Source organism: Acipenser ruthenus, chromosome 10 (genome assembly GCF_902713425.1).
Source record: "Acipenser ruthenus chromosome 10, fAciRut3.2 maternal haplotype, whole genome shotgun sequence".
NCBI classification, from domain to species: domain Eukaryota; kingdom Metazoa; phylum Chordata; class Actinopteri; order Acipenseriformes; family Acipenseridae; genus Acipenser; species Acipenser ruthenus.
In genome coordinates this window covers 36,354,057-36,375,663 of record NC_081198.1, presented here as the reverse complement: position 1 = coordinate 36,375,663, position 21,607 = coordinate 36,354,057, and the positions used below count along the sequence as shown (strand labels likewise).

The 21,607-nt window shown below is 36.2% G+C and overlaps 2 protein-coding genes across 5 annotated transcripts in view; both read left to right on the top strand.

Annotated features, from left to right (window-relative positions):
• Position 1: 1 nt before the first annotated feature.
• LOC117407283 (ribosome biogenesis protein wdr12-like) lies at positions 2-9,296 on the top strand. The gene is made up of 13 exons (XM_034012108.3): positions 2-240; positions 565-659; positions 1,303-1,397; positions 1,839-1,945; positions 2,221-2,336; positions 3,832-3,986; positions 4,077-4,122; positions 4,394-4,479; positions 4,704-4,844; positions 5,100-5,205; positions 5,886-6,018; positions 6,832-6,904; positions 7,486-9,296. The coding sequence occupies exons 1-13, from the start codon at positions 200-202 to the stop codon at positions 7,561-7,563; spliced, it is 1,272 nt and encodes a 423-aa protein (XP_033867999.1). The 5' UTR covers positions 2-199; the 3' UTR covers positions 7,564-9,296.
• Positions 9,297-10,247: 951 nt separating this feature from the next.
• LOC117410191 (islet cell autoantigen 1-like protein) overlaps positions 10,248-21,607 on the top strand; it is a 33,736-nt gene continuing 22,376 nt past the window's right edge. For 2 of the 4 annotated variants that reach the window (XM_034016649.3, XM_059032123.1), the window contains exons 1-7: positions 10,248-10,352; positions 12,771-12,813; positions 12,903-12,945; positions 13,551-13,719; positions 16,201-16,273; positions 17,848-17,971; positions 19,308-19,506. In XM_034016649.3, coding sequence (XP_033872540.3) covers positions 12,929-12,945; positions 13,551-13,719; positions 16,201-16,273; positions 17,848-17,971; positions 19,308-19,506 — 582 coding nt within the window. In that variant the 5' untranslated portion in view covers positions 10,248-10,352; positions 12,771-12,813; positions 12,903-12,928. The remainder of the gene's footprint in view (positions 10,353-12,770; positions 12,814-12,902; positions 12,946-13,550; positions 13,720-16,200; positions 16,274-17,847; positions 17,972-19,307; positions 19,507-21,607) is intronic. The other 2 variants (XM_059032125.1, XM_059032124.1) reach the window with 2 other exon arrangements.

The following is a 21,607-nucleotide window of genomic DNA, read 5'->3' as shown; positions in this document are numbered from 1 at the left end:
TCAACCGTTTCCATCGATCGATAGCTCTGTGCTTGATGTATATTCGCTTGCAACGCATGCTGGTCAGGGAACCACATGGTATCACTCTCTTCTGGGGTAGTGCTGCTTACAGTTATATGCAGTGTAATTTTGTACCATAAATAGGTATAATTAAATAAGAGTACATTATAAACAAGAGGTTTCCATCTACATAGCGAAAATGTCGCAGGTACAAGCTAGATTCTTCACAGAAAATAAAAAGTAAGTGTGAAACGGCAGTGTTTTGATACACTGCCCTGGGAGTTGTACGTTTTTAACAGGACAAGCAAAAGTTTTTTTTTTTTTTTTTTTAATGATAACCTTTGCTGGTCTGCTTTGCAAAATTAGTGTTGTGATTTTAACATGTATTTTGTTTTAGGATCATCTACATAGTATGTAACTTGCAAAATGTAAAACGTTCAGCCTTGTTATACAGTGCAAATTGAACTGTGACACATTACAGTCCAGCAAAGAGGTAGGACTGTGCTGTGATACGCAAAGTTATGCAAAGTTTATTTTTATTTTTGTATTACGTTTTCCTTTAAGGTATGCAATAGATGATGTCCCCTTCTCAATCCCAGCCTCCTCTGAAATTGTGGATCTCAGCAACGTCATTAACAAACTCCTGGAAGCTAAACATGGTAAGATTTCACTCCAGTAGAGCAGTTTGTGCTGACCCGGTGAATGTGCACAGTAAAGGATATAATGTAACTGTGACTATTTACAAGTCTTTCATAGTTAAACCTGCAGTGGATTCCACTGCACTTGTTCTCCAGGAAGCTGGTCTAGACAGTAGCCAGCGCAGTTTGTCTACGCGCCCGGGCAAGGCTCAGTAGTTTTTGCTGTAGAGACACTAAAGTTATGCTCCTGATACAACTTTCAGAAGTAGGAGGTTATATTTAAGCTCAAAATAAATAAAAAATAAGATTGTCTTTGTTATCCAAACAGTTTTTTTTTTATTAATACTAAAATAATGACAGAGTATAAAATATATATATATTTTTAAATACTTAATAGTTGTGACATACATTCTAAAAAAAAAATTATGTATATTTTAAAATAATGATCTTAAAAAATGGTTAAAAATGAATTTTGAATTAAAGTAGGGGTGAACAATGTATTAAACCAGGGCACGATGTGCATCAGGATATGCAGATCAAAATAAACGGAAAGCTACATTGTATGATGTGAAAAAAGATTCACAATTAGATACAATTATCATTAAACACTTGGAGCTTAACATAAGGTGAATGTCTTCATAACAACTATTATTTTTTGCTTCAGAGGTCCACCAACATGTGGAGTTTGACTTTCTCATCAAGGGTCAGTTCCTGCGCACTGGTCTGGCCAAACACATGGAGACTGAGAGCATATCAACGGTATGTTCTTTTACATGGATTAGGATGTGATTTTTGCATGGTGTCATGGAATCTTTCCAGACAAAAAACAACACAGATCTTCATGGTATTAATAGCCAGATGTTAAAAATCATTACAGATCAATAAAAAGTTACCTCCCAGCGAAAGTTAATGGATTGAATTTAGGTTTTGCATAGAAGTCAATGGTTTTGTCTTCTTGGATGGAGTTAACCTGGGTCTTCATCTAAGCAACTTTGTTGTGCAAGTGATTGTGTGGGGTGGTGGGCAGTTGAACTAGCTGACAACCAGAATGCACCTCAAGGGTTGTAAACTTCTTTATAGAACTGCTGGAATGTTGTTCACTTTTCTGTGTGTGGTAACCTTCCCATTGGCTACAGTATCTGAAGTGTTGGATGCTGTGTTACTCTGAGGACTACCTTGTTTTGTGCTTTGCTGTTACAGGAAGACGTGGTTGAGATCGAGTATGTGGAGAAGTATACAGCCCCTCAGCCCGAGCAGTGCATGATGCATGATGATTGGGTCAGTGCTGTAGAGGCTGATGGAGAATGGTAAGTACAATGATCCTCTTGTTTTTCTTTATATAATTAACCCCAGCTTACTGTTAATAATCAGTTTGTCATGTGCTATCTATTTGTCCTTTTTAAAGGAATACTAACCAAGTATTTAAAATCCAATTCCTTACCTCTTGTTAGCATGAACAATCTAATCAGCCCCCTCAACCATCTGTTGTTTTGGTGTTTAATTCTGCAGTTTGGAGCCCCTCTTTCTTTTAAAGTCAAAGCAGTAGAAGTTTTTAAGTTTAGTGTGTCCACTTTTTTATTAGGATCTTGACTGGCTCCTATGATAAAACTGCCCGAATCTGGTCATTAGAAGGAAAGGCCATTATGACGATCGCTGGGCACACTGAGGTTGTGAAAGATGTGGCGTGGATTAAACAAGGTAAAATTCATTGTTGTAGTGATTTATTTTTATTTTTTATAAGCAGCAAAATACAGACATTTGCAAAATACATGCAAAAGCCATTAACTGGTGTTTGAACATCTCAAACAAATAATACATTCTTAAGCAGTCACTGTGGTGCTGGTATATTTTCTGTTGCAAAACAAAATACTCTCAACAATCTATAAAATAATGAAAATAGGTTTAAAGTAATTCAGTTTAAGGTAGCATGCAATGTGAAGGTGTGCAGTGTAAAAAAAGATTTATTTCACATTTCTATTCCCATTCATTTGACTTCATAAACATATTATGTAGTGCTGGGACAAATATCAGAATATTTCTTGACATGTATTCCGATACAAAAATCAGATGTTTGTATTTGCTACAAATTACAAAAATACCTTCCACTTATTTACTGTCTCACCAGAAGTTGTGCAACAGTTTCAAAAATGGCAAATGAAAAAGAGCTCTGTGTGATGTGTGAGATAAATATATAAAAACACAGCATAAACACAGCAGCTCTTGAGCCTCTATTTAAAAGTTTTAGACGGCAAAAAGTAAAAAAAACTGATTATGCATGCGCACGCATAGTGATTTCTATGGAAGGCCATATGATTCAAAAACGCATTGTGCTGCTTTAGAGCGAGTCACAATCTCATGGGATAGAAAAAAGGCAAGCATGTCATTCTGAAATGTCTCGCTTAAACATTGCCCAACGTGCTGGAAATGTGTAGTGATTTTCAAATAGATTTTATATATATATATATAATATATAATATATAATATATATATATATATATATATATATATATATATATATATATATATATAGTTGTGACTTGGTTTTGTGGAATGTTTTAACTTAAGTGTTTAAAATTAAATGTCACTTTTTGCTTGTTCATCTACAAAAAGACACAAGTAAATGTTATTGCTTTATGAAAACGTGTCTTTGGCCACTGTTTAATGCAAAGAAACGACAATAGCAAGGAATGAAAAAAAAATGCGTTGTCAACTTTATGTACTATTTATTTCGGGAATAAACAAAACAGCGTTTAACTTGAACTGCTATTTGGCATCCTTTTGTTTTGTAGTTAATTCACTGGGGTGAAGTAAGGCCTACACAACGTGTTCTTTACTCCTGGGATATTTTTCTACTTTACCCTGTTACATATTGTAACGTCTTGCTGTAAAATAAAGGTACACACACAGGGGCCACCCCCCCCCCCCCCCGCCTCTGCTGCTATGCTGTCTATGCCTGTGTTATATGCAATATAATAGCTTTTATTACTTTTTGAAAACAAACGAATATCAGAACAAATATTTAAATTGAGCGAATATCCGAATATGAAAATCTTGTGTTCGTCCCAGCACTAATATTATGTTATATACCATTACCAAAGTAACTTTTAAGGTGTGTTCGTCAAGTAAAACAGGTGGATCAGTTTCGTAGTGTGTCATATCTGTTTTTTTGACCCCTTCCCCCTGTCTCTACCAGACGGCTTCACTTCCCTGCTCCTCAGCGCCTCCATGGATCAGACTGCTATCCTGTGGGAATGGAATTCCGAGAGGAACAAGGTGAAGGCTCTGCACTGCTGTCGAGGGCACGGAGGGAGCGTGGATTCCATCGCCGTCGACAGCACCAGGACCAAAGTAGGTTTTCTATTAGGACAGGACCTATGCTGATATATATTTTTGTTACTCTTTTAAAAATCCTAGTACTGAAGGTTTTCTTTTCTTTAGTTTTGCAGTGGATCCTGGGACAAAATGCTCAAGATTTGGTCTGCAGGTATTTTTTAAATCTGTTTACTAAGGCAGTCGGTCCCAAATCAGTTTACATTTTAAATCAGTATGGCACATTAAGTGTAATTTGCAGCTTCTGGGGTGTTATTTTACTTACTAGGAAGGGGGAAACACTAGGGTTTTTAATTGTCTGTAAAAAGTATGGTCGCAGCTGACTGTAGGACAAGGATGGTGGGTGAAAAAAATATATTATATACTCTAAAATAAAATAAAGGTATCGTTTCTCATTGCTTGTCTTCATTTTCCTATCGCCTCAGTTCCAACAGATAAAGAGGATGACATAGAAGATGCAGCAGCCAGACCAAGGAAGAAACAGAAAATTAAACAAATAGGGTTAACTAGGGTAAGGATGTAGAGTACTTTAACTGCCAGACTGGCAGTGCATAGCATTTTGAAATATTAAGTTTTTTTTTATGGTATGGTTTGCCTCATTAAAAAAAATCTGAAATGGCTCAATTCAAATCCGACAGACCAAAATTATTAATGTAAACTGGGCTTTATTTAGTTATCTGGTAGGTTTTGGCGTACATGTAAAAAGACAGTGTTCTTCTTTTGTAACCTTGCCAGACACCCCTGATGACCTTGTCTGGCCACAGCGAAGCCGTCTCCTCAGTACTTTGGTCTGACACTGAAGAAGTATGCAGTGCATCATGGGATCACACCATCAAACTGTGGGACGCAGAGACTGGCGGGCTTAAATCCACGCTGGTGAGCTACAGAAATCTTCTCTTAGCTTGCTTTACTTGAAAAGTCCTCTGAAATAAATATTGTGTGTAAGAAAAGTGCTTAAAAATAAATAAAACAAACAAAAAAAAATTGGTGCCACCATAAACTGATTTAATTACAATAATGAAAACCAAACTGAGATCTGGAAGGGTACCTAGCTGAGTTTTCATTCCAGACGTTTCAATTTCTGTTTTCTATCAAAATCCTATTACTGTAACACTTTCCTTTCCTTTCCAGACAGGAAACAAGGTGTTCAACTGCATCTCCTTCTCTCCACTTTGCAAGAGGCTGGCTTCAGGCAGCACAGACAGACACATCCGGCTCTGGGATCCACGCACTAGAGGTTTTATTTTGTCTTCCTCCTTACCGCCATCTGAATGATCATCAAACTCAGATATCAGATTTGTAATAGACGCCGCACTCGAATAAACGCCACTCTCAATAATGAAACATGTACATTTTTTCCCTACCCTAGCTCAAAAACACAGTATGGCAAAACAATACAAATAGAAACAAAATGAATGTTATTTAAAAATACAATTACACACTGGAGCATACCGGTATTTTGCTGTAAAGTTTATGGAACACAAGCAAAAAAAGTAGGTACACAGCACTATGTACTGATACTGGTATGTGACCTCACCTAGTCAAACACTGATCTGATCTGCCAGCTCAACAGTTTTCAGTTTAAAGTTGTAGGACTTCTTCGCCACCCTGATCAAGTTGTGTCCACAGAAATAAACTTCAACATACGCCTCCCTCAAATACTGTAAAAACCTCAATAACAAAATTACGCCTTTCCAAAACTGTAGTACTTCAAATTACCACCGCCCTTGAGTAAGCGCTGCAGCTGTATTTAGCAATTTAAAATAAACGCTGCAGGTTCTTTGAAAGTAATACGATATATTGCCATCACTTTGAGGGACTTTTACCGATCGAAAAGTAAACATGTATATGATTGTATTTTTTTTTTTTTTCAAAACCATTTTGTCCTTGCTAATCTTTAATTGTATGTTTCTTTAGATGGCTCCCTGGTGCTGCTCTCTCTCACCTCCCACAATGGCTGGGTTACAGCAGTGAAATGGTCACCAGCACACGAACATCAGCTCATATCAGGATCTCTGGACAACATTGTTAAGCTTTGGGACACAAGGAGGTTTGTAGGCCGTGTTCTTCAAGTGCAAATCCTGTGACAACAGCCACTTGCATTAAAGTAACATAAAATAAAAAAGCAGTGATAGAAAAATCTTGAGTTTCAGCTCATTGAACCTAGCAGGGTTCAACGGCATATTGAAATTCTAAGAGAAATTCAGCAAAACAAAATGAGAAAGACATCCGGCCTTGAATTTTACAAAGCTTCTTTAGGTATTTCTTTATTTACCACTATTTTGTTTTATAGTTATGGATGAAATCTAACTGCACGTTGCTTAGGCAGAAGCATACTGAAGGACCTGCTTACTGGTGGCAACACTCCATACTTTATTATGGCTGGCTAATAAAAGGAAATGTCAAGGGAAGTAGCAGGAGGAGAAATCAAAATGTAACCCAAACCATGACAACAGCAATGAAATGGGTTGAATGAAAGCTATAGCAATTATCATTACTCATGCTCAGTTCCAGCATTTGTGTAATGACTAGACAACTGCAAAGCAAAAAGACAATTCCGCTAAAACAAATGATTAGTTTCAGTGTCTTCTATGGAATAAGTCATAGAAATTGTACATAGGGGCATACCTAAGACCGGGCCTGGTTAACTGGTCTGCTGTCCTGAGTTATTTTACCAATACCTCTTTTATAGATCTGCAATGCTGAAAGTGTAAAGTAACTTTTGGGGGATAAAATGTGTGTGGTATGTACTGCAAGTAGGTATTTGTTAGAAGCATGGGTGATCTACCACAGCACCCACCCCTTAAATGTTGTTTGTTGTGATTTGTTAAGAGTTTTCTTGCTCTCTCTGCTGTTCTTTCAGTTCCAAGGCTCCTCTGTACGACTTGGCTGCTCACGATGACAAAGTCCTCTGTGTGGACTGGACAGAGAGAGGGGTAAGGACACAGTATTTTATCAGGAGTTTTAGCTAGTTGAGTGTATTGCCGTCATTTTCTGGAGATCCTTGGTTTGGTTTGCTTTGCATATATCCTCTAATGATGGGAGTATTCAGACTGCCCTTAAATCCTTGTCTGCACAAGACCAGTTACTAGTCTAATGGCTGACTTAAACGTTTCTTAAATGCTCCCTTATACTCTGATCAGTACCCTGCAGCCCATGTGTGAGTGCTATCCTTAATATCGGTCAACCACGGCAGATTGTTGGAAAATAGAAAATAGGGGAATGGGCTCATCCTTGGGTATACGCTGTTTTAATTTGGTTTCATATACAGTATATGCCATTGCATCTGTGTTTAAGTGCCCCACAACTGAAGATAAGTGCATTTATATTGCAGTTTAGAAACATGTATAGAAGACCATATTAAAGTCTTGTATGTGGATTTCTAATATTTTTTCACTTTTATCTTTCTATGAACTCTTTACAAACTAGTCCAGCAGATAAGCATATTTGCACGATGGTAAATGGTATGAAATGGCTTGTGTCATTTCTAACACGCTTTTTCTTTTGTGGTTTTTAGTTGTTGCTAAGCGGAGGAGCAGACAACAAATTGTACACCTACAAATACTCTGCTCCCCCTTCTGACGACGGCGCGTAAAGCAGTCGGGAGGTTGCTGGGAGGCCCGTGTCTGTTGACTGAACCATTTCTTCCACGTTTCCAGATGTGGCTTGTATCCAGTAGGAAAAGAAGATTCTAGAACACATTAACTTTGAAAGAAACAGGAAGCATTTACCAAATAAAAAAATTACAATTACTTTGCCCTTCCAAACAAAATTAGGTTTGGATTTTCAGACCCATGTGATTTGACTAACATATTTCTGATTTTTTAAAAGTTTTATTTACTGTACCTGTTTGCCATTTTCAAGACTAGTCTTTCCAGCTCAAGTGGATCAATGGTTATTCAACCTCCTACATCAATTCTTTTTTTTTTTTTGTTGAAAAGTCTTTCTTCTTTCAAATGATAATATTATAATACTGTATTTCTAGGTCATCACCAACAAATACAATTTGTCACAGGGATGGAAATAAGACCCCTTGCATAGCAGTTTGATCCATTCCTGGTTTCACTGAGTTTAATAAAATCCACCTGATCTTGTTACCTCTACACTGATGCTAATCAGGTTTGTAGTAAGACCTAGTCTTATTTCCCCCCCTGTATCACCTTCAGGCAAGTTCTCACCATGCAGGGAGCAAGTTACTCGGCTCCTTTGCGTACACAGGACATCTGCCCTGGAACCATTAGCTCAGTCACATCAACCACAGTTCGGTCCACTTGAGCTGGAATGCCGTTTTCACAGAAACCTCACATGGTATTTTTTTTCCCCACCCTCAAGCCTATATATAAATGTTACAAGGCATCCTTTTTTATTTTGTAAGACTCAAGCTTATGCAGTAGAACCTCAAAATTACAAACTTTACTTACTGGCTGGTCAACCAAACAGGCCACTTAAACTGAGAACATGGCTCCTGGCTACAGACGTAATGGATTTTTTTTTTTTCTTTTAAATATGACTTTGCAAAGGTAACAAATACATGTGTTTTTTTTTTAAGAATTAGGCTTTTAATGATCTCATCATCAATGATATGTGTGGAAAATAGTTATTGTTATTTTCACAGAAGCGTGAGACCGGTCTGATGAATAAAGAGAGATTTTTATTTCTCAATGTTGAGTAAAAGCTGGTGTTGATTATGCCAACCTCTCATTAGTAGACAATTTTTACAAGTCCCTTGCAACATGTTGTATTTTCATTTTTAAGCTGACTTCTGGCAGTACTTTAGGTTAAAGGCAGTGCAGTTTCTAAGCCTTATTCTTTATCTGGCACTTCATGGGTAATTTCACCTCAGCAGTGTATTCTGGGTCAAAACATGCCAATCAATAGGGGAAAGCAGCTGATTGGTTATTGACAGGAAAGAAGCTGATGAGGGGGTTGGAACAATTTCACCCCCCAGGAAGTACAAGAAGGACTAAAAGCATTGCTTGCAAACAGGTTTCTTTAACCTAGAGTACCAGGTATCATGTTTCAAATAAAAAGCTATGTTAAAACATGTGTTTCTTTTAAAACTGCACATTTGAGACCTATGAAATGAATGGATTTGCATGGCGGGGAAATTGTATGTAACTGTTTTGTTAGCTACAATTACATAGAAGTATTAGTATTTTTTGTAATGTAACCTTTGTGTTAAATATTATGTAATACGGTTACATCAATGTTATTATTTGTATGGCTGTATATGCATTATTTATACAGTGGTGTATTGGTAAAGGTTCATTCTTTTACCATTTTAGATCTCTACATGTTATATAAACTGTGTACACAGTTGTGTGTGTATTCATTTTGTGGCCTTTATAATGCTACCCTGCTTTGACTCTTACCCAGACATGCTGCTTCTTGCATTGTCTTTCTCTATGTCTATTGACAGTTTTCATATTAAGTTTCTAAATTATATGATAGGTTAATACTAGGTAATATTACACAAGGCAATATATATTTAGGGTACAAAATAAGTGTCTTTGTAGAACTTTTCTATGAATGCTGGTATTGTATCTAGAGCTTAATTTCTTATCAATTGACCCTGTTACAGTATTCAATTATGTTTTGAAAGAATTGAAGTTGAAAATGAGCTATGTGCTATATTGAATGTTTAGATGGAGCAATAAAGGATTGTATAAACCAACAATCTACATATATATATATATATATATATATATATATATATATATATATATATATATATATATGTAGATATATATATATAGAAAGAGAGAGAGGTCTCCAGTGAGAAATCCCGTCGAAGGAGAAATACAGACAGCAACTCCCGTTTCAATTAAGTCCAAAGACCCAAGGAATTCTCAAAAGCAAGTCTTTGTTTAAACATGTTTAAAACCACAGTAAACATAATAATTGCTTACGCGTTTCGACCCGTAGGTTCCAGTCACTAGGTTCCAAAACCTTTTATGAATTATTATTATTATTATTATTTTATTATTATTATTATTATTATTATTATTATTATTATTTTTAACTACATGTAGACAATACTGGCAAAATCATGAGTTATTTAAAGAAAGTCCGTTTTTAGGAATTAAAGTTTGATATTCGTGAAACTGTTTTAGGTCAGTAGTAGGTAACTTCTCCCGGACTGAAGTTTAAGTTTACGTTTAATAGCCAAGCTAATCATTTGGTTAAGTACCCGTTTCAGCTTGTGCTTATTTATCAACCTAAAATATAAATAACTTTTGCCACCCTTGCTGAACAAGATAACTCTGAACGTTCTTCAGCAATTCACCTGTTTGTATGAATATCAGAGCCAGGGCTCCACCTAGTGGTGTGGATGAATCATTTCTTACATCCTGCCACTGACTAGACAGGATACACAACAGGCAGGTATTGTATCAATTTACAGAACAATATGTAATATCTTTAAATGTGACTTTGTGTCAGCCTTAAATATGAACATATAATTAGCGATACAACCGATAACATGTGTATGTAGTTTATTAATATTGACGTTAACGTGAAGCTGTCAGATTTGGGTTAGTTACTGCCTGGTGTGGTACTGTTTTGCATTCTGAATAAACAGCTGTATTTTTCGTTACAAAAAAAAAAAATAAAACAGTTCAATGTAAACATTGGTTTTATTTAACTGCTTAACTTAAATGTTAGACAATTGTATTGCTATGTTAATTATTTAACGTATTTGTTTTAAGTAGGTTGTAATCAAAATGATAACTAAATACATTGTGGGCCTTAAAAACAGGTAGTCTTTATATACGCCAGCAAGACGCCAAGGTGGTTGTGCAATTTATATATATATATATATATATATATATATATATATATATATATTCGTTTTGAGCCGAGGCCTTTAGATCGGCTTTTCCTGTAGCCTTTTCAGCGTTGCTAGGCTCGTATACGGTTGGCAGGTTACATCATTGTCCTGACTCCTGCCTGGGAGTTGGTTCAGCGCTGACAGATCGTCTGTGCGATAAGGATAAGATAATTGAATCCATTCAAAATTATTCACAACAATACCTGTCGCGTAGCAGGCCATTTACGTTGTTTATTCGAAGTCAGTGATCTTTTCCAAACCTATAGTCGGGGATCCAGACAGCCTGAACTGGGATGTACCTGATTCGGTCTGCTATACTCGTCAATCCAGTTTTTTGTTTTAAATTTAAACCCTCAGGAATAATAATCGAGTGGCCTGCGCTGCCGGAACTTGCAAAATATGAAGAAAAAAAAAATCACTGTTTTAGATGTCAAAATTTGTTATTAAAAAAAATACTGAAAAAAAAATTTAAGTGTCTTATTTTGCAGGCAAATAAGTTTTCTTTCAGATATACATGGTTTTCAAGATATGTGTCAAAAAAAAAATATTCTCCCTAGCTTGGGAGATATAGTGGTGGGGCCTTTCCATATGTCCTGCGGTACATGTCACACTTACATATTTAGTCTTATCTTAAGAGCTGGTCATTGAATTAGAATGAAACTTGGTACAGGCATTCCTTAGCAACAAGCTGTTAAGATTTGTTATAATATAGGTCTATTTAAATTAATGAAGACTTTATTTTCAGAAAGTAAAATTTAATCAACTTGTTTTATGTATATGAATGATTATTCCATTTATTGTGAATGTACTGTAGCTCTTGGAGAGATTTTTTATTTTTTCAGCAGTGTCTGATTACTATATGCTCTCTTACAAGCATATTGTAATCTCAAACAAGGTTAAGACAGTATATGAAGCCTCCTAATTCAGTTACTAATGCAGCCATTGTGTTTGTACTGCAGAGTGGCTGACAGTTATTAATACCAGTTGACCCCATCAGTTTTTTTCTACACAGATCAGAGTAAGTGAGGCATGAGTATGGAACCAGCACTTTCTATTTGTCAAAAGAGATCCAGGCCTCATACATACTATTCTAAATGTCTAATTTGTCAGTATGGGACTGAAAATGGTTTGCTACAGAGATTTACCATGTTGGGATACCTATCCCCTGCTTTATGCAATTCAAAACCAGCTTTCCAGTGATGTAAATGTACAGGAGGAGTTAATGGGCAAACATCTAGTTTGGCATTCTAAATGTAGAAATAAGACACAAACCGAAAGACTAGAGCAGAAGACTTCTGAAACTAATATGGACATATCTATAGATGAAGCATCTTAGCATGTCACCAAAAGGCCTCTTGATTCTTATTCCAGAGTGTCTAAAAAAAAACCAAACAAACAATGGATTGAGGGGTATAGCAGGCCGAGTCAGGTACATCAATTTTTAGACCACTGTTCTCTCCCTGGATCCCTGACCATTAATCATTTCTCTAGATGGGCAGTATTGGTACCTGTAATTGATGTTACTTAAATTGACCTGTAATCTTTCACTTTAACTCATCGTGTTTCTGCGGTGTAATATTTACTTACTTTTTGTAACTAGATGTGGTAAAAGTGCATTACTGTTCGTGAAATATTTACAAAATGAATCTGAAAATTAATTTATGTATACATTTTTTTAAAAGCTAAAATAAAATCTGACAGTTTGTAAAACAACAATATTCTTGTCTATACAATTGTATCTGTTCCCTCTGCATGAAATGCCCAAAAGCTGGAAGCTGTTAATGGAGCAATTGGTCATTGGGTTATTTTAGAATTATCAATATTTATTCATGTTTTGCATACAATGGAAAGAGTATACATATACAAATAAATAAAACGTGACTGCATATTAAAAATAAACCAGTATATTTTGCTAGTTGAATTCAGTTTGGATTTGATACGCTCAAAGTAATAAAATGTTTCTTTATTTTTAGGAACTACGTAATGTAATGTGACGATATAAAGCTACTTTTGTAGGTAATGTGTGGTACAAGTATTCCTTTTGATGATTTTGAGTTTCTTATTAGCCATTCAAAAATTACAGTAATATTGTTTTTCCTACACAGAGTTGAAAAACTACAGTACATAGAACATGGATAATCAATATGGGTAAGTTGTTTGTGGTTGCATGCAATTTATCATCAATTTGCCTTAACTGTAGTAGCCAAATGGTGGAAGTAACATGGTCAAAAGGCTAAAAATGAGGATTGGAATCTAGAAAATCATGGTCTTGAATCTAAACTCAGAGTTGTCCAGCAAGTTGCTGTTTGGCTCAAGGGAGTGAACATTGCCCTACAACCCATGTAGTGCTACCCAGTTTAGAAAGGTAAAGCAATAAGGATGTCTCTGCTCTTTACCGCCTGTGACCAACCCCCCTGCCTGCCTGCCTGCCTGGTCACAGGGAGAGAATATGAGGAATCTCCTTGATTAAAACCAGGTTCCCCTGGATTATTCATCTGTTATTCCCAACCACTTGGTTTGATCCCTGCCTCCCACAGTTAAATGTATTTACTAATTTATATCTTTGCTGAATGAAGGTTATTTGCTTTTTATGCTTCAGACCTCTGCTTCCAATATTTTAGGGAGTTTGTTTGAATAGATTCTGTTAGAATCATACTCTATTTAGTGAGGTCTATACAATATCCTTACAGGTTTTAAACATAGGATCCACATATGATGTTTGCTGCTTCTGATTTGTAATACATTTTCTCAAGGTATTCCGGGGACGTGTACAATCGGCATGTTCTTGGGGAGGACAGCTCTGTAATGGCTCGCATGCAGAAGAAGTTCTGGAAAACCAAGCAGGTTCTCATCAAAGCAACGGGGAAGAAAGAAGATGAATATGTGGTGGCATCGGATGCAGACCTAGATGCAAAACTGGAGGTTAGCATTTTACTGAATGATTTATATTGCAGGGGGATTATTATTTTTTTTTTAAATGGTACAAAGTACTTCTTTGATTTGAACGTGTTGACATCATGAAGGGATGCTCCAGGCAGTGTATAAGCAGCCACAAGGAATTCTCATCAAAGTGCTGCTTTGTCTATTGCTGCAGGACCTCGCTGTATACAATTCAACTAAAAAAGGCAGCAACAGTAACTTTCGTTTTTTAGGGTTTTTTTTTATTTTTATATATACACAAAAAAACAACAATGGGTCAAATTTGATAAAGCTTCAAATTTCTGGAAGAAAAAAAACTTTGTTTAAAAATTAGAAATAAACCACACAAAACATGCCTTTAAACAAAAGCTACAACTGTAATAAAAAAAAAACTGAACCCAGGAAAGTAGACGGAGCAGAAATGTAGACTCCACAGCACAGTAAAAATGCAAGGTTAGAAGAGGAGTTTGGGATGATATTGCTTTGTTTGTGTACAAGCTTTGTCCACTTGGGGGAGCTCTATGATTTGGACCATGTTTTAGGATATTTTTTCATCCAATCAATCAAACTGGACTTGTGGAAGTTCCAAGTTGTATTCCATTATGGAATGTAGCCTATTTAAAACTTGACCTGGTGTATCAAACATAAGTGATTTATAGCTGTTTAACTAAATATGTAGCTAATCTTCTGTTTGTATGTGGAAAACTGAACGAAACTGCACTTTTGGTCAATTTACTGTGTTAACTTAAAAGCCTTTTAAGAAGGTTAACACATAGAAACATAAGGGCAAAGGTCTAAATTAAATTAGGGTTTAGTTTATTTATGTTGGAGTTGCATCTGAAATGCCATCCATTTCAATCGGTAAAACAGCGCAGCATTATATTACCATGCCATAATGCTCCAAATGTATATAAAGTAAATACTGGACATATATGGGATTTTGTTCTGCTTTTAACTATTTTTTAAATAAACCCTGTCTGCTACAGTGGTGTGTTTTCCTTGTAGGTTAGAAAATAGATATACAATTGTTTTTTGTTCTACCAAGGACACTGTGTACCTTTAAGGCTAGTTTCTGCCGTGCATGGTGATTCATAGCAGATAATTCCACAAAACAAATAATGGAATTATTCCAGGATGTGACTGAAAATCGACTTAAAGGCCAAGAATTAGGGCTTGTTGCAAAAACATTTAACACATTGCAAACTGCTCAATGTTAACTAATCAGTTCCTCAGGGCGACATAACAAACAGCAGCTGTTCAAAACAGATACAGAAATCTAAAACTGTCTCGAGGTCTTTCTATTCCATTAGATAGGTTGGATAAAATGTCAGTACTAGGAATACCTGCATCTACTCCACCCATTTCCTTCCTTGAGCCCAAAGTTTAAGTAATATTAGTTGTGGTTGCTATTAGGTACAGGGCCTATAATTTTGCTAGTGCAAACGCAACTGTTTTAAAACAATATACTAAAAAATGAAATACTGAAATGAACAGAATACTTTTAATGGCAGTAGTTTTCTGACCAGCTGATCAGCAAAAAAAAAAAACCAAAAAACGTTTTGGACAGGCATGTCAAGGTCTTTTTCCACTTTTTTTGTTTTTGAATTTGTTTTTTTAATGTTGCCTAACTACTAGTAATGATCTCCAGTGGGTAATTTAAGGACAAAGTTTTTTAGTTTTGTAACTAAGGCTGTAAATCTGCCTTTAAAAGAAGAAACATTTAAACCTTTTGAGTATATTGCTGTTTACTGGGTACATTTCACAGTAGTGTTCACGTCTTGCTTTTGAGTATATTGCTGTTTACTCGGTACATTTCACAGTAGTGTTCATATCTTGCTTTACCTTAATTTACACATACAGTATTAAACTACAGTGGTGTACAACAGCACTTCAGGATCAATTCAAGATCACCAAAAATACTATAGTTGATTACAGTTTGGCTGTACAAGTTGGCCAGATACTAATTTTAGGCTATTAAACCAATTTAATATTTGTTTGCCAGTACTAAAAATAGAAGTCCACGGTCGCTTTTTTGATTAAAGGTACAAACAGAAACCAAATCAGACTTGCTTAGTTTACACTGTCTAATGATTGACGAAAAGAATGGCTGCTTGACTAGAAAAGCAACAACATGGCTGTAGTGTAGGCTGCATTCAGAATAATAATAGTTTAAGGTTATTGGGAGTTTTTTCAAGTGTACTCCCAACCTAGAAAATCAAGTGTAATTTAATACCACCTGCCAGACATTGTTATGTGTGCTTACAACACACAAAACAACCAATAGCAATATCATACCATGCTGCCAAAGTAATAAATATTATATCACCTTGTGCTCTTGGCCTGCTGTCGGAGTTAGTTTTATAGACAAAAGTGATGCAGTGTGACTTCACGTTACACCTTCATGTAGAGAATAAACTGTAAGATTTTTTTTTTAAAGAAATACTATATTTGAACTTTTTTGAAATTGTATTTTTTTTATTTTAGTTTTTTGGATCTGTTCAGACAACTTGCACAGAACTTCTGAGGGTTTTTGAGAAGTACCAGCAGAGAATAAACTGTGAGTATTTGCGTTCTTTTTGCTTCACAACCCTAAGGGAATCCATCCATATGCATCATCAGTCCTTATAATGAGCCTAACACATATGTTAATGCAACTGTATTCTTATGTTCTTATTGCACATGCTAGCTGATGCCACCAGTTACATTTTTGTGGGGAAAATTTGTATACAGTAATGGCAAAACAAGATGGATTGGACCAGGTGCAGTGTAGGCTTAGCGTTTCGCATTTCCAGTTTATTCCGAATTTTATAAAAAAATTACAGGATTTTTTTGATAAAATTCGGAACCTCAGTTTTTACTGATTTATATACTATGCAGTATTTTCCCAGTACTACTTTCTAGAAAATACACAGTATTTTGATTATAATGCTTTTTTATTTTGACTCCGACATTGTAATAAGCAGCCCTACACTATATCCTATAATACAGCAACTATGTTTAGAGGACAGAGGATCAAATAATGTTCAAATGTCGCCGTGATTGTGAAGCAACAAAGAACCAAACACGTTATCACCTGATTCTGTTGGCCAATGGCCAATCAGTCAGATTATTATAAGTGCTGGGTGTAGTAACTAGCTTGATCAAAAACTAACTGAAGTACACAAATATAATATTTTGAGTGGATGAAGAATCGGGAGAAAACGTAAATCAGGTTATGAATATTCAAAAGAAAACTAAGGTTTCAAAGTATACAAAAAGCCACATAGCAGAAGTGGACCAGATGAGGCAGAGCATGCATAGCGTTGCAAATACTGCTGCGTTGAGGTACATGCTCACGCTGACAGAATAAAAGAACATACTGAAAGTAAGCAACACTTTAAACTAAAACAAGAAAGTGAACTAGAGACAAGCAATCCATTTCTGCGGCTCGTACACATGCTTTAATGAAAGAGAGAGCGCAAAATGACTCTGTTGATGAGTTTCTCAGACATCTGTACTTTGCTGGACAGCCACTGTTTATTGCAGAAGGGTATGGTGACTTCGTGCCACAGTACTATTGATCAGCTAAACGACTGCCTAATGCCAACAATCTTGCTTGTAAATATTTTACAGAAAATGATGATGCCTTAGTTGGTAAATTTATGCCGGAACACATTGATGAAAATATTGTGTTCAGTGTAGTTTTTGACACGTCTGCTGATGCCTTGGACCGTCCGGTTCTGTGAAATGTCTTTCTTTTTATGATTTTAAGGCAAATAAACCTGCCTTGTTTTGTGCTGATGTGCTGCTTGCCCAAACGGTCGCAAAGTACCAGCTAACTTGGGAAAATGTGGCCTTGACTTGCACAGATTCTGCTTCATCATACATGGCAAAATTTGCCAAGGACATTAAACTTAATCAGAAACCAGAACTGCTACGCATCACATTCCACATGTAAAGTGTGTATACTGAGAATTTTTCCCCGATTTTTACAGATGTTTCGATTAAAAACACATTTTTTATCGATTTTTTCCCTATTTTAAGATTTGGAAAATAAACTCCGAAAAATTCCCAGTAAAAATGTGTTAAAATTAAAAAACGAAAATGCAGAACGCTAAGTATAAGTAATGATTTTGCTCATTTCTTTTGCAGGTTTATCCCAGGAGGAGAACGAGCTGGGGTTGTTTCTCAGGTTTCAGGCAGAGCGGGACAAAACCAAGGCAGCCAACATTATGGATGCCACCAGCAAGGCATTGTGTGCATCAGCAAAGCAAAGGTACGGCTTATTACCATAATAATGTAATCTTTTAAAATTGTACATCAGTGCACTGTTGCAGGCAGGCACATGGTGTTTATTCTTTTGGACAATGAATTAAATTTAATGGGATTTTCTATTCTAAATAAAAGCTTATTTTAATTTTGAAACATTATAAAATAATAATAGCGCTTTAGACTACTCCTTTCAAGGATAATGAATTTAATAATAATATTTTGTGTGAAATTCATATGTTATCTTTAGTTTGTCCTCCCCCATCCCTTTCTAAGTAACGATGTGTATGAGTGGGAGACAGTGCTTTGTCTTGCTAGGCTTGTATTGTTTTAGATGACTTTACATGTTTCTAACATATTTTCTGTTTAAACTTTTAACTAGCACTAAAGAATAGGTGTTTCTTATTTTGTATATTGAGCTTCTCTTTCTTATGTAGCCACTCAAGCATTAAAACACCACTGTTGTTGTATTCATTAGTTTAATGATAGGGCTGGAAAAAAGACTTTAGTCAGGCTTAAATTAGCCCCCCAGTGATTCATACTGTAAGTAAATACAGTACATTTGTGTTCAGCTGCAAAATGCATCATAAACAGTGCCTTTAAAGGAGTACTAACCAAAGTCTCAGAATCCATTTTCAAGCACCATATTAGGACTAGCAATAGAAATGCATTCCAATGGTCATTGCAGTCAGACTATGTGGCCTGCAGTAGTTTATCTATAGCATTGTGCCACACAAATCGTGTCACTATACATTAAATAAAGGGAAAATGGATCAGAAAAAAAAATATGTAAACGTCCTATCTTACATACAAAAGGTCTTTGGTTCGTAATCAGGCGGGATTGAACTAAAAGACTGCTTCATGCACTACCTTACAACATACATGTGTGCTTGAGGTCAAACCATTATTCTGCAGTCCAGAATGGTATATTAGTGTTAAGGGTAAATATAATTAGTGTAGTTAAACTCTGTATGATGACCTTTACCAAGCACATTGCCTCCAAGCAAAGCAGAAAGCACACTTGTGTTTCCTTTTTACATACAAATTCCATGTTTTGGCACTGCTGCTCTGGGTCAGATGGGCGATAGAAGCTGCTGAGCCTCAAAGCACAGACATTATGTGGCAAGGGCGGCAGCTGCATTGGAAACACAGAACCTAACTTATAAAATATGTTTTCCCAGTATAATGCTGTACAGTGTTTTTGTTTTATTTTTTAGAAAACTAGCATGCCTAGCTTGAGGTGGTACTGAGAGCACACAGAGAAAAATAAAGATAAAGTAACTAGCCTGCCTATTTTAAAGGCCCCTTGCCTGAATAAGCATGTGCTGCTTGCATCGTGACAGGATAACGCTATGCACTTCACTGCACCGGATGGAACAGGAAGTGGAGACGTTCCGGCGACGCGCCATCGCTGACAGCTTGATCACTGTGGACCGCATGGAAAAGGCCCGCACCGAATACAGGGGCGCCTTGCTCTGGATGAAGGATGTCTCTCAGGAACTGGATCCAGACACTTACAAACAGCTGGAGAAGTTCAGGAAGGTAAGCACTTATGTGCCATTGTCCTCACAGAAGGTGTAAGGTTTAAGATTTGTATTTGATTCTCACATGGGACCATTAAAGGAGTTCCTGTGTTCTCCAACAGCAATATTGAGAATTTGGGCCTGAAAAAAGCTGTCTGTAAAGGTATAGTTGGTAGAGCTGAGGTTTTCCATGTTGGAGATGTTTTTTTGCCAGTATTTAACATTTATTTGAATAGCATTAAACTAAAGTTTGACCTTTTTCAGTTTTGCAGTCAGTATAATGTGTTGGGGTTTTTTTTAAGTAGTGAACAGAGGAAAACAAAAACATTGTATGATTGTTTAATTAGTTCATTACTTTTGGCCCTGGTAGATTGATAAAGGCATGATTTAAATTTAAATTATGATGCTGCCTTTAAATTTAATTCAGACCACAGGCCACTAATTCAGACATTGTAAGATAATTGTTTTGTTTCCTGGTAACAGTAAACTGATTTTTATTTTTAAAAAGCTCCCTTCCTAACCAGGAAAGGGGTCTAGCTGAGAGAAATTGTCTGATAAGAAATGTATACTAATCAGTATTTATTTTCATCTCTCCAAGTCAATTATTAGCAGTTTGATGCCATACTTTATTGCACAACATGCTGGAGTGTTTTAGCCCTAAGAGAAAATGCAGAAAGGTTTGATACAACACTGTGGAGCCACATTGAGCAGTAGTATTAATTAGAGGTTTGGAACCAGAAGAACTTCATATTGTCATCTTTAGGCCCTGGAACTATATATGTGGTATGTGGTTATGTCACTCATAGGTTGGGGGAGGTTTCTACAATTGCCCCACTAGGCAGTGCTGTTTCTGATGATCCCACTAGGTAGTGCTGTTTCTGACTAATGAAAAAAAATGCCATTTGGTATTTGGAACAGTCTATGCAAGAAAATACTGTTTCGCATTGACATGTAAAGTTATTTAGTGTTTCTTTATACTTTGTCACATTGGTGGAATCTCTCAGAAGCACAGTATGAAATAGAGGAGAGGGATGCGTCATGTTTTTTTGTATGTCAACGGATGTTTAACAAATTTGTTAATCTGTTTAAAAAGCTTGTGTTTCAGCCCTTCTGTGCGCTGAATTCTCCTTGCATGAGAAAGACTTATTATTTCAACATGGTAATCCTCTTCAGCTGGAAAATATGACACGTCCCCTAGGTTCTTACAAAACACAATAAAACAGTTACCCATTCACTCGCTAAGTATACTCTATGCACTTGAACTGAATTTGTCTTGATGTTCATTCCATTGTCTGATCCACAGGTTGTATCTTTTAACCCCAGATGACTTAATGTGACTGCTGGTAGACATTTAAACCCATTTACTTACTTTGTGTATGTATTGATAATCAGAGATTTTTGAAGTCATTCAGACCATTCAAAAGCAAAATGCCTCCCTCCAATGGTACGGTTTGCGGTGGTCAGATTCCACAAACTTAAGTAGACAGCTTTATAAAAAGGTATACATTTTCTCTGCCCTCTGCAATCAATTCATTTCATCATGTGTGCTGGTAATTGGATGGAAATTCAGTTAGTGGTGTAAAAAAAAAACTTTATTCTCGTTTGTGTGGTAATGAAACCTGCAAAACTAGCATCTCAAATTTTTTATACACCTATATCAGAAACCACTTGAGATACAGGCTTCATATTTGAAGAGTTGTCTTTGATGGTGGCCTTGACTTCCAACCTAATATGGTTGCCATGTTGCAGTTACATGGGTAGTTTGTGGATGAACATGCTTTGAAATGTTGACTTCTGTTTTGGCACACAGCTGTATTCTTTAATTCAGCAACTATTTGCTTCAGGTGAAACACCTCGGATCTCGCAAACAGTCTTTATAGGTTCCAATGCCGTGCCTGAAACCATATTTTTTGAAGTGATGTAACGTATGCTGTACATATATTTTGTATATATTTGTGTACATTATATTCTTTATTTCCCTGATTTAACGAAGAAAACAATAACAACACAGGATGTCATTTGTATTGAACCAAGAAGTAAAAAAAACGTTCTCGTGCAGCAGAGTGAACCGCCAGTAAAATATGAGCGATGTTCCTTCATGCGGTTGTGCAAGACTCTCT

What these genes read in the sequence shown, in the direction of transcription:
- LOC117407283 (XM_034012108.3), top strand. Translation starts at nt 200, where the DNA reads ATGTCGCAGGTACAAGCTAGATTCTTCACAGAAAATAAAAA. An exon ending in TGTGGCGTGGATTAAACAAG is followed by an intron (nt 2,337 to 3,831) that starts GTAAAATTCATT and finishes TGTCTCTACCAG; the next exon opens with ACGGCTTCACTTCCCTGCTC. An exon ending in CTGGGATCCACGCACTAGAG is followed by an intron (nt 5,206 to 5,885) that starts GTTTTATTTTGT and finishes ATGTTTCTTTAG; the next exon opens with ATGGCTCCCTGGTGCTGCTC.